At 37.0% G+C, this 13,632-nt stretch overlaps 1 protein-coding gene across 1 annotated transcript in view; it reads right to left on the reverse strand.

Annotated features, from left to right (window-relative positions):
* LOC146002328 (Fanconi anemia group J protein homolog) overlaps positions 1 to 13,632 on the reverse strand; it is a 346,842-nt gene that overhangs the window by 160,220 nt on the left and 172,990 nt on the right. Inside the window, exon 5 of the mRNA XM_083140050.1 lies at positions 9,635 to 9,685. Within this exon, the coding sequence (XP_082996176.1) occupies positions 9,635 to 9,685 (51 nt within the window). The remainder of the gene's footprint in view (positions 1 to 9,634; positions 9,686 to 13,632) is intronic.

Here is a 13,632-nt window from a genome sequence, read left to right on the forward strand (position 1 = left end):
CTGCATTACTAGATCCGTGCTGTCGCGTGTGTGATTTCAGTGTTAATACCCAGGAGCAATTGTGTGAACGCGTCCAAATAACTGCAGGCTCGTACGGCAGTGCAAATGTCACACCTTATCTTGTAACGTCGAGCGTGTAAAAGGTCTCGCCAAGTTGTCAGAGCTTGATAGGTGACTGTGTACCCTACGTATAATAGAGTAACCAGAATAGGTTTACTGTTATGCAAGCTACGATCTGACGTCATGATCAGGATAAGTAGATGCGGAAATTAATCCAGGATGTATGCTTTAGTTAAGCAAAACACTTCATTTATTCGCGTGCAAATTATTTCCAATGTATTGTATAAAGGCTGCCATTCGATATTTTTGATGACAAGATTTTCATAATTTTATACATAAAAACATTATGTTCATGAAAACACTCAAAATGCTGACCAAGGCAGCATTTATTGTGAAGTAAACACATTATAAACATGATGTTTCAACCTTACGGCAATGTCTTCTTCAGACTGTGACCAAAATTCAAATGAAAATTATGTTCGTGTACATAATATAGTATTGGCCTTATTGTTCGACTCATTAGTTGAAAGAATGAAACTCCGATAACCTCACTTTATGTAGAGAAATTTGACACATTTAATGTCTTGTGATGCACATTGAATCGTTGGAAGTACTGTCAGTACTTCGTATGACCACCTTTGGCTCTTTTTGGGCCAATTTTAATCACTGCTTCTGTACAATTCCTTTATCACTCTTATTTCCAAACTTCAAACCACGTGGTTTATGAAATTACATGTTACTCCGGAGATACAAATAAAGAACACCCTTACAACAATCAGAATATTATTTCCTTTGTTATAACCAAACAAATAGCATAAATAACACGGTAAACAATGTCTTATTGTTCCAGGCATTTTTGCGAATATGCAAAGAATGATGCTGCCATCTACTGGGACACAGTAAAAGAAAGGATCATGGGAAATAAAATTATATCGAAGCAGAAAAACATAAAAAGTTATAACAATCGTCAAATATATTGTTAAAACACTTCCAGAACAAAGAAATACGCTTCTTTTTTACAATGAGTCCAATAATTTGGCCAATACTGAAATACGTAACAACTGTATTAAAGCTTCGCACTTCCTTTTGTAACTTTCCTTTGTATTTGCCGTCCCAAGAAATTCCCAGTTCATCCTTATGTTTTATTATAAAATACATGCACAGACGCACATACACACACATTAGCATTGCTTTCGTTCAAATGATTGTATCCACTTACAACATAAAGAGAGCGAAATTAAAATTACAATTCCCTCCCTTGTTAATGGTGTTTACTGAATAATACTATTGCCATGTACGCTAATCACAGTATCACACACACGGAGGAAAGAAAACAATGCTAATCTGTGTAATTGTTGTGAATAAAAGTACTTACGGAGCACCTGTAAAAAATGTAATGGCCGTACTTTCTATAAAATTTCACATACTACGTTAACGGCCAATAATTTCGCTCCGCGTCTCAACAAATTGGACGGCATTTTTAGAAATAATATTAACTATCATCTCCAAGCTATAATGAACCGCCATTATGGTCACATAAAAAAATATAATTAATTCTGTCAGAAATCATAGCAATTGTATTGTTACTATTCGTAACATCGTTTATATCTAATTTATATTTTAAAAAATAACAACATATGCTCTTTGCATTGAGATTAAAGTTAATTGTATACAGTTAATATCCTAGCTTCATAGTAATTATATTTTGCAGGTAGATTGTAGGGAAGAAATTTGTTTTATTAAGCGTGGCTTTCCTACCATTACTGGCTAATTGGGACGATAAGAATGAGTGCTCATCAGATGAAATTGATGAAGTGAAAGTCACAAACCGGGATCCGAACTCTGGAATTTCGATGACGAGATCGAAAGCCGAGCGTTCGGTCATCCAGCCGCCTCTGGAAGAAAAGTCCAGTGCGTTCGTTTTGGCTGTGGGCCGAGATAGCGCGTCAACAACTTTGAGCAACCCTTATAACACAGGTTAGTACTCGCTACGCAATATAAATATAATTGTCTACATCATGAAGATATGTGCGTCGAAACGAAAATGCCGGCATCTGTACCATGTCACGACCAGAGACAAAACGAACGCACTGTAGTACTCCATAAAATATCCGTGTTTTTTGCATAGTTTTTTTTTGTTTAATCTTACGATTATATGGAAACTATTATTTAACTACGAAAGGTAGAAAACGAAAATTTCCTTATATATATATATATATATATATATATATATATATATATATATATATATATATATATATATATATATATATTAAAAAAGAGAGACAATTCGTTGTATTTTATTAATGTTGAATAAACTTAATTTGTTTGATTCAGGGATTGAAGATGAGAGTGACATTAGCTCTCGAAAGCCTACCCGGAAATCACCTGGCTGACTTCCCGAGAAAACCTCTTCAATATTCGCCGCCAGGAAAGCTTCAAGAATTATTTCATGATATCTTATTTTGTAATAATTTGGCTGTCAGATAGATTGTTCTGCAAAGGACACTATTGTCAGAATTCTGTTTTATTTTCCAAGCAGCTTTTTCTTATCTTTTCCTTTCTCGATAAAAATAAAAGCTAAACTGTGAACAACTTGCCTCGGGGCATTTGTAAATATGTTTTCATTTGGATTAATAAAGGTTGGAATTTTTCACGCCTGATAAAAATTCACGTATGATTCCCGGAGCCAATAATTCACGCATAATTCCCGGAATTCAAGGAATTCCCGGTGAGTAGCCACCCTGGGATTAAACTGGCTATGATCATAGGCGCCACAGCCTCGAAGGCCTGCAACATTGCAGTTACCAGGGTGGTAGTGAGGTTGACTTTAGGGCGTCTTCAGGGAAGGTCATCATCCCTTATACCCCAGGATAATGGATACGTAGTGGTAACTTTATCCACAGATGGCCGATCAGGACTGGAACTACTGTTTAAAGTGGGATCCTGGCCGATACATTCCTCCACCGACTATCGAACCTGCCACCGGGGAGGCCCAACTGGAATCCTAAACTGACGTGCATTCAGGAGCAAATTTCCGCATTAAGACATCCTGAAATGCATATAATTTATATTCCTCTTTGGCAGGCAAGGCAAGCAATGCGGGCATTCCATTGTCATGGGTGGGACACGCGGACTACATTTTTTATATTCAAGTAACTATTCTACTGATAGTTAAGCAACATTTTTCTTACCGGTTCTGTGCAATGAAATATGAAACTTTACCAGGCTGGCAACTCTAGGACCATTATAAAATTCAAGTATAATTCCCGGTTTTCAAAGCGAACTTTTCAAAATTCAAGGCTACAAGAAGATTATTGATTGATTTGGTGTTTTAAGTCACAGTAAGGCTAATCGGGACTGGACCTACAGTTTAAAGTGGGATCCGAACTACTATGAGCCTCCACCGGGTATCGAACCCGTACAAGAAGATGTTTTCACTGCTTCAACCTTGCGTATTACCCTCCCCCCTCACACACACACAAACACAGTATATTAATAATATAAAGGGTCTTTGTGATTCCAACGTATCCAAAAATTCTGATCCAATTCCATTAAACGGAATATATATATATAAAGTATTTAATTTAAGATGTAGAGTTTACACTTGCCATTTCACATACTCAGACTCGAAATACATCTACAAACAAGTCACAAGTTTTACGGGATAGCACTCATCTACGAAAAAATGTTAGTTATACAAGAATTTGAAACTCAAATTTACCTAATTAAAATTCAAGATATCTCAAATAAACTTCCGTCTGTCAGATAGATTGTTTTGCAAAGGGCACTAACAAAGTGAACACATTGAGAGTATTCAGTTTTATTTTTCTTTCCTCCCTTCCTAAAAATAGAAGCTAAATTGTGAATCAGGGCATTTATAAATATGCATAAACTCAACTGGATTTGTATTAATAAAAGTTGCATTTTTTCACGTCTACGGAGAAAACTTCAAGCAGAATTCACGCATAATTCCCGGAATTCAAGGAATTCCCGGTGCGTAGCCCTTAAAATACTTTTCCAGATTTGTAGCTACAAGTGAAGAGTTTTGTGTCAGGGGTGGGACAGACGAAACACTGCCTCTTCACTTAAGAAGATTTTAATTTCTTTGAGTTGTCAAATAATGTATGAGTAAAATATTTACGACAAAGAGAGAAGGAATTGACCTTTGGATATTGTAGTGGAGTTGAGGGGGAAACGTAACAGGATAAATTAATTGTTTTATTGTTGTCACGGGTGGGCCGAAATAGAAAACACAAGTAAATGAAAAAGTTAAAATAATATGCAAAATACCTTCTACCTTAATTATGTATAATACTTGAATTCTTATGCAAATGCCAAATTTAGATTGTTCACTCAGAAGAAGTTACACAGCATTACTTTTATTTTAAAAATTGAGGTTCAGGGAACTTTCACATGAAATGCCCCGATGGTAAAACTCCAAAGGATATGTAATTAACAAAAACTTGCTTTTCAACACAGGGTGAAAGTTGAAGGAATTTCTGCATGTTCGGTAATTTTCTAACAGCCGCAATATCCCTCTGACTGTACATTTTGACAATTCAGGGTGTCTGCTGAGCGGGAATTCTGGAAACTGTGCTCGAATTATTGGCAGGACTTATACGTGCATTCCGCTTAACATATTTTTCAAAAGCGTGAAAAATTAGCTACGAGTTGGTTCTGAGAAGCCGCGATATAATACTTGTAAATACCTTACATGTTCATCATAGCACTCCTGTATCCAAACAAATTGTGTCTTTTCCTATTCGCTGTTAGAAGTTTCCTTAAAATTCTACCTTTTAAAATTTGAGTCAGTCTGCATATCAATTTACAGAAACTGGATACATCATTTGTTTGAAAATGAAAATTTATTAAAAATTACATTAATTAGTAGAGAAAGAATTTTAAGGTGCAAAATTATGGTCGGGAAAGGGGAAAAAAGGTGCTAGTAAAATGCCTTTCTTCAAAGCTCTGGATAATAAACCTTTTCGAGCAAGGCCTCATCTCCAGGAAGCTATCAACTCGCGGCAAGCCACGGCACCTAGCGACCTGTTGAGTGAGATGACTCAAGGCAAAATGGATAATAAACATTTTCCTGCTCGCACAAAAATAGGCAATAATTAGGCTGGAGAGTTCAATTAACTATCCGATCTCTAACTACGCACTGGTAGAATATCAGTTGTTTTTTTTTTCGATGCTCTCTTTTTCTGCGCCTTCTATATATAATGCGCGCGGACCGCAGAGAGAACTGTAGCTCTGCCGAATAGGTTTTGTTGAAGTTTGTGCTTTCTCTCGCGGGTTTTGCTACATTATCTTGGTAACTATTGGAGCTGCAATGATTATATTACACCATTATATAGCTCTGGTTCTGCTCTACAAAATGAGACTATGGGATTTTATGTAGCTGTTCAAGAAGAGTGAAAATCATTAATTTATCTGTCCAATTTCTTAACAAAACATAATAGAAAAGGAGGAAAAGAGGTGCTGAAACATCAAAGAGGGGTAAAAAGTTAATAAATGGGCTAATCTTACGAAAAGGTGCAACAAAGTGTGTTCATTTTACTTGATTTCATGTCCTAAAATACAATCCCAAACGATCGGTTGAAAACAGCCATATTTTTGGAAAGGTGCTGCACCTTAAAATCCATTCCCTATTGATTAGGTTAACTATGTAACGCTTAATAATACTTTATAAACGGTCATTGTAATTTTTTTTACGCTGGTTGGAGTGAAGCGGAATTTGACGGTCTGAGGGTAGTGTGCTCGGTTATATATGTTAAAAACGGCCATTGTCAATTTTGACGTTAGTTGGTTGGCAACGGAAATGCACGCCCTTGTAAGGTACCTGAATCCAATATGGCCTATTTGCTGTTTCCAAGTAGTCACATGGTGAATTCAACAGATGACGCTGTCATAGACTGTCCGAATGACATGATTGAACCTGTTGGTTAAGCGAAATAGCTGAACCTCGTGATTGTGTTCTGCGTGATCTAATATTGAATAGGTAAGTTATTACTAGACCTCGGGGGTTTAGGTTTTTAACCTATTTGTTCCTTTACAGGTATGTAAGAAAGAATAAGTTATGTCAGCGTTTCGTTAAAAAAAACGCAACAACTGATGAAGTTTTATAGTGCCTAAAGAAACCTAGTTTGCTTGTTAGAACCTATTTGAGGTTTATTAGCCTAAATCAAGCCTTTTCTTAGGTTTTTAAATATTTTTGAATGTTTTACAGGTTTTATATCACACAGAGGCATTTGCCTTGTTTGGTGACGAAAACAATTCAATGACGAACGTGTTTGAAACATACTTTCTGTCAATTTCCCTTCCTCCAAGTCACTGGTGATTTTTCAAAGCTCTAAACAAAGCAAAAAGGTTGATACCACCTGTACAATCCAAAGTGGTCTGATCTGTGAGGTCTTGCTCACTTTCGTGTCACTTTGGTGCTTTGTGACATTCACGCCTTGCAAACTAACATTTCGGCATTGAAGTTTTCACCACTGACTATGTTTTTGTTGAAAGATTATTTTCAGCATATAAAACAAACAAAATTGCGGAGTTTGACTGTGGATAACATGAAAAGAGATTGTTGCCTAACTTTTGATTGATTGAGTTGGTGTTTTAAGTCCACTTTATGCACAGTAAGGCTAATCGGGACTGGGCCTACAGTTTAAAGTGGTATCCGAACCACTATGTGCCTCCACCGGGTATCGAATCCGGGACCACTTGATTGCAAGGCGACGACGCTACCACTGCGCGCGCCATCGGGAAGGCTACATTGTTGCCTAACTATACGGCGAAGAGTGAATCTCAATAGAAAATTTCCAATGGTAAGTTCTGCACGATAGTGCGTATTTCAGGATATAGGTGACCCATTTTCATTGTCGGTGACTGTACCTAATCACATTTTTCAATAATTTGAACCATTTTAAGTTTTTTTTAACCTACTTCAGAAAATTTCGAGCCTAACTTTAGATTTTTAGGACGTATTTTAGAATTTTTAGAACCTATTTTAGGATTTTTAGAGCCTATTTTAGGATTTTTAGGACCTATTTTAGGATTTTTAGAACCTATTTTAGGATTTTTAGAACCTATTTTAGGATTTTTAGAACCTATTTTAGGATTTTTAGAACCTATTTTAGGATTTTTAGGACCTATTTCAGGATTTTTAGAACCTATTTTAGGAACATAAAAGCACACTTTTTAGAACCTAAAAATCCGAGGTCTAGTGATTACTTAATACATCTTCCAAGTGATAGGTGTTTATATCTCTAGTACTATTATGATAGCTTATAATTTGTACTTTACAACAATGTACTTAGCCTAGACTTTAATCTAAACAACTGTTTAAAAAGAACGAAAAACGAACACTATGTAAGATGTACTCAACATGGCCTACATAGGAATATATCGAAAAGAACATGTGCAAATGTAACATTTGTTACCCTTATGTTCCCGTAGTGTGTCTGGAGTCACTAAGGATGATGAAGGACCTTTCGTTTGCCCAGACTATGATGTGTAACCCGTGGTCTTCTGATGACAACTTATGACACGTCACTTCCTTGTTTATTGGTTTGTAAACAATGTTATTTCTTTGTATAATCTCATTATGTCGTTATGTAAATAAAACACAAGTGTACTTATATACTTATCTACCTATAAAAATAACATTCTTGTACTTTCTTTACAATTTCTGTTGCATTTTTTGATGTGAAAGAACAAAATATATTACTAGACCCATATGGCCTAAACGTTACATCTTAACACAATCTTCACTGAACCCATGTTATTATTTGGAACTGATTCCAATTTTCAGTAAACGTCCAGAAATGTTCCCTCCTTTGAATCTTGCAATTAGTTTTACCTTTCTGACTTTGTACACCATTAGAAACAATCAAAAACCTCAGGTAGGCCATACTGGGTTCAGGCACCTTACAAACAACATTTCACAGTGTTGTCCATGTATGAGATTCCGTAAATAATGAATTGGCGTCACATAAAATATATTTGACCTTTTATACCAAAGATATCTATATGTAATGAACATTATAACCTGACTGTCGTTATAACTACAAATTAATTTCATCGGGCTTGCTGGCTAATGTAGATTTTCAAGAAATATTAAAAACAAATTAGAGATGATATCGTGACTGAGGTGACCTTGTTTCTCTAGTTTTTGTTATTATTATTATTAAATAGGGTTGCAATTAAATCACACAATATTTGCTCATAAACTGATCGATTGTTTATTTACTTCGCTTTTGAGTCACTTTTGGCTAATAGCGAAGTGATGATATTGATGAAGGGGCACTCACAAACATCCACAAACAGGATTCGAACCCGGGACTCCTGGCGTTGTAGAACGTTGCAATGACAACTCCGCCACGGAGGTCCTTAAAAAACATTATTAATGCAGATAATGACTTGCTACAGTAAAGTAATTATGTACAAAAAAGTATAAGTAAGGAAAGACAATAAATTAGAAGAAAGAAGGAAAAATAGAAGGAAGAAAAGAAGAGGAAACCTTTTCCCTAATCAAAGACAGAAAAGAAGAAGCCTTTTACCAAAATAGAAGGAAGAAAAGAAGAAGCCTTTTCACTAATCAACGATAGAAAAGAAGAAGAAGCCTTTTCCCAAATCAAAGATAGAAAAGAAGAAGCCTTTTCCAAAAATAGAAGGAAGAAAAGAAGAAGAAGCCTTTTTCCCAAAATTGTGAGAAGAAAAGAAGAAGATTTCCTTTCAAGAAGAATATAACCGACGTAAATTTGGAATCAGCATATATATATATACTTGTATATATTTCAATGTATATACAAGCTTCGCTATATATTTTCTCTGTATTGTGTATAGTTTTCAGAATATAGATCCGCATTTAACTATATCCTCTTGGCTATAAAACGCTTTCTTATTTGGAATTCTCGAACAAAGAACCTATCCCCTGAGATTAAGATATTTCTATAGCCGTGGTAAATAACATTTAAGTACGTACCCCCAGGGTCGTAGCAGCTTTTTTCTTTACGATTACGCAAAATTCTTGTTAAATATCAAACACAACATACACGTATAAAATTATATGGGGTCTCGGGTTCCAATCTCGGCCTGGTCATGGATGATCTTCGTGAGTATCCTTTCATTATCATCACTCAACCTCATCGTCGCCAAAAGTAGCAGAAAAGCGACGCTAAATAAAATTAAAATCATGGCTGATGGAAGCCCTAAGAAGTTCGAAGACATCCCTAGAGGCCAGAAGAGGGTGACAAGTTAGGAAAAAATAAAAGCAGAATCGATTCCTGAAAGGTGAGTGGCAGACGGTAGGAGTTACTGACTAAGCCCCGTGACAGGTTAGGTTAACAGCAGGTTATGTATTAATCCACGCGAGAACGGCGCTCAGCATCTTCCGTGCGAGTCTTGCCTCAACCGCCGAGCTGTTCATATCAAAGACAGTGAGAAAATCGCCAGTATTGCAGCTGAACTATATTCTGCGTGCACGTATCGGTCTGTATGCGAAAAGTTGCTGGAAACTTAACCTGTCGCGGGGCTTACATTAACAATACAATTTCAGAAAACAAAAACTTACCTTTCGCGACTTGTTGGAGCAGCTCCTTTTTTTCAAGATCTTTCAGTCTCTCTGGAAAGAAATCAATATATTATTAGAAATATCTCAATAGCTAATCATGTCTTAAAAATTAATTTTCAATAATTAGCAGAATGTAATGTACTCGTTGCAAGAAAATGACTAGAATAAAGCAGAGCACACTGAAAATTCTAAAGCGACACAGACAGCGGTTAGCTTTAATATACAGTTGATTACAGCCAGGGAAGTGAAACGTTGTAGTGTGGGCGTTCTAGGACCACTGTGTGTCCCTTTAGCACCAGTGGCTTTTCTAGCAGGGGTTCCTAAACTTTTGATTTCGCGGTGTTCTTGATGTGTTACATTTTCCTTGAGACGCCCTTGGACCCAACATCTCATTTGGTTTATTTACTTCGTTTTTCTGCTACTTCTGGCTAATCGCGAAGATGAGAATGGAATTGATGAAGGGACATTCACAAAGAACACCCTTTAAACAAACGGGATCCTAATAATGTTTGGACGTCTTACAGGTTGCACATTTCCTGGCGCTTACAGAGAGAAAGGGAAAACGAGTCATTCACCAGTCAAAAGATGTATGTTTACACACGTATGAGAGACCATGCGAATGAATTGAAACTGAACACGCAAGTGTACGTAATCCCTGACCTGTTTAGAGACACCCTCCTCCCCTCCCCCCATCTGACTCTATTTGTAAAACTAACTTTGTCATCCTCGTGCAGGAGTCTACAAATTGTGCATCCCTGCTATAAGATGCCAAAGGTGATGTGCCTTGAAACGCATGCCGACGCTGGGGTTCGAACCAGGGACCCCTGGCATCCTATCGGCTGGACCCAACATAAAAAAACATAAATTAAATTTGATGTTTTTTTTTGTTTTTTTTACAAAATACCAACTTACAATGCAAAATAAGAATAAAATTACAGAACTGTATAATTTCCAGTTTTAGTCCTTCTTTTGAATCCACTTTATGCACAGATGGGAAATTGGGACTGGAGCCAAAGTTTAAAGTGAGATCCGAGCCACTATGTGCTCCTACCGGGTGTCGAACCCCTTCCTTACAAGCCCCTTGAGAAGAGTAAAAATTGCAAGGTTGCATACAAGGCGGCAGAGGACAAACACATTAAAAAGGCCAGGAGACTAAAATACAAGCGTCAAAGATTCTTTCCGTTCGTTAGGTCAGTTCATAATTTTCCAAGCATAATATGGACACTTGAGGGTTAAATGCAAATAACGCAATGGAAAATAGTGTGTATATTTGTTTATATTTTACCTGTCTAGGTTAAACGCAGCGATGAGAATGGATGATTGGATGAAATTGATAAATGGGATTCCAACACGGACCTTGGGTGGCGAGCTTGCACGGCTACGTAAAGAGTTATTTGAGAAAATGTCATGGTTATGTACAAAATTAAACGTTATGCCAGCTAAATACATTCAAACTAAACACGAACGTTTGAGTTGGAGATTGTGTCAAAAATTGAACATGTTGAACAGCTTTTATCGAACATTTATGTTCCACATTTTGTGTTATTTGCGCACATAGAGTGCATATTTTTGACAATTTGTCAGGATTTTTACTTCTGTTTGCCAAATATGAGGTCTTACGAACTGAAAACGAGTTTGTATAACTACAAAGACGCATCTCCTCAATTAACCCTTAGCAACCAACCCCTACGTGGATGATATCACGAGCAATGAGTCAGCTCGCTCTACATGGGGGTGTTCGGGGAGTGCAATATGGCTTACCGGATGACTCCGCACGACTGGAACCTTGCCCTCCTACGATAACTTCTTTGTCGATTGGCGAAATATTCCAATACTTTCACTGAAATGACATGATTGTTCCAAATATGTTTTCATTTGGTTCTTTTTACATACAAAATGTTTCTGAATTTGAAATGTGTTCATTTTTTAACTCAAGGCAAGCAACCCAATCACACTAACAGAGCGTTGCAACACCTACATTCTGACTTGGGCGTCGCGGAAAAATCTTGAAACACTGAGGGCGCCGTTAAACGAAAAAGTTCGGGAACCTCCGAACCTGGGTCAGAACGGTGTACCTCTGGGAGATGCTGCATCCTGTGGAGACCGTGCGATTTTCTTTCTCTTGTTCTGTTGCATGATGGGAAGTCGTGAATCACATTGTAGAGGCGTTCGTTTACGAGGATCGTCCTTCTCGCATCCATTTTCTGAATTTTTATAATTTATAATTTATCTCCTGTGCAGATAAGGCGAATTGTCTTAATACTACGGTGCGTTCGTTTTGGCTATGGGCCGAGATAGCACGTGAACAACTTTGAACAACTCTTATAACACAGGTTAATACTCGTTATGCAATATAAATATAATTGTCTACATGCTGAAGATATGAGTGTCGAGACGAAAATGCTGGCATCTGCACCGCGTCACGTGCTATCTCAGTCCAGAGACAAAACGAACGGACTGTAGCCAATTGCAGGATGTCAATCCCAATAGTTTTTGCTCTATTTTACGATAAATAGTTATTATTAAACGTAAGTTATTACCGATTTTTAGTTACCATAGCCAAACAAGAATACCGGGGCAGAACGGGGTAGGAAAGTAAGAATATGAAAGAAGAGGGAAATAAAAAACCTTTTTTAAGAACCAAAATATAGAAAAATTGGAAAAAAAAAGTTGAGGAACAAGGCTCTATTAGAAGAGTTAAAGAGTCAAGTGAAGATAATGATCGGTAAGATACGGCATGTCTTTAGTGTGGAGATTTTTAGGCTTAATTTACATCTACGCTCAGGTCACGGTCCGCTCACCGTCAGGGGGTATCCACACTAGCAGTCAAGCTTCTCTCCGTCAGTTTGGTGTTGGCTGCTTGACAGTATACACCGACTTTTCTGTTACAAAGAGGCTGCCAAGTGTGCTATGCTTAAGAGATTTTCAAGATTGACTTGGCACTGACGTTAGAAGAAAATGACAAAGAAGAAAAAGAATTGCGAAAGCGGAGCTTGAGTGATTTGGTATATTTTTCTTCGCTTTTCTGCCACTTTTGGCTAATCGCGAGGATGAGGATGAATAGTGATATGATGAAATTGATGAAGAGACATCACAAAAAACATCCGTGCCCAGGTCGAGATTCGAACCCGGGACACGCTGTGCTACCACTCGGCAACGGAGATCGGCTATTATAAATATAATACTGCCCATTAATGTTATACTTTTGGTTTGAAACAGGCAAATGTCAACAATGGTAAACACTATTCTGTCAGTCTAGATTCGGCATGAAAATTGTCGGCCTCATTGTTTCATATCGACATTATTGACCATTTCTTTTATTCGAAAGTTCCAATACAACACGTAACAAATATACTTAAGGTTGTAAGCCTAGTTTCAAGGTCCTGATTGTTACGCACATCCTGTAAAGAGTCCCTCCCTTCCCTCGACTTAAAAAAAAAGGAATATTTTGTATCGTTTTCCGTAAAAGAACAAATTCGTGTAGGCTAATCTTGATTCGGAGCTAGATATCAAAAATGTTTTTTCCCCCATGGAAGAGGGTTGGCAAATACCTCCTTCCCCTTTGCACACACACAAAAAAACAATTTGGTTGTCCGAGAAAATATGACCCTCAGTAGGTTAGCTTTTCGATTTAAGGATTTTAATTGTAAGCTTGTAAAAAGATCGTCACAACTAGTACTCATGGATCATATTTGTGGTTAGTTCCTCGTTGAAATTTTTTCACTGAATGTAATTGTAATTTGGTTGTTTGTCAGTTTTTTTCCCCTCAATCTTTCTTTCGGGTTCATGAAAACGCATATTTTGGTATTTTTTGCTCATTGCCTCCATCAATCAATTTTATCTGTACTCATATTTGTGTGTGTTCCAATAAGTCTTCGACTTCTGGTCGCTTATGGAAAAAGCAATAAAAAAATCAAGAAATAGAGAAGGAAAATCAAATATCAATAATTAAAAAAATGTACGAAATATAAAAGGTACCAACATCAAAAACGTCAATA

Source organism: Lepisma saccharinum, chromosome 18 (genome assembly GCF_977018435.1).
Source record: "Lepisma saccharinum chromosome 18, izLepSacc3.1, whole genome shotgun sequence".
NCBI classification, from domain to species: domain Eukaryota; kingdom Metazoa; phylum Arthropoda; class Insecta; order Zygentoma; family Lepismatidae; genus Lepisma; species Lepisma saccharinum.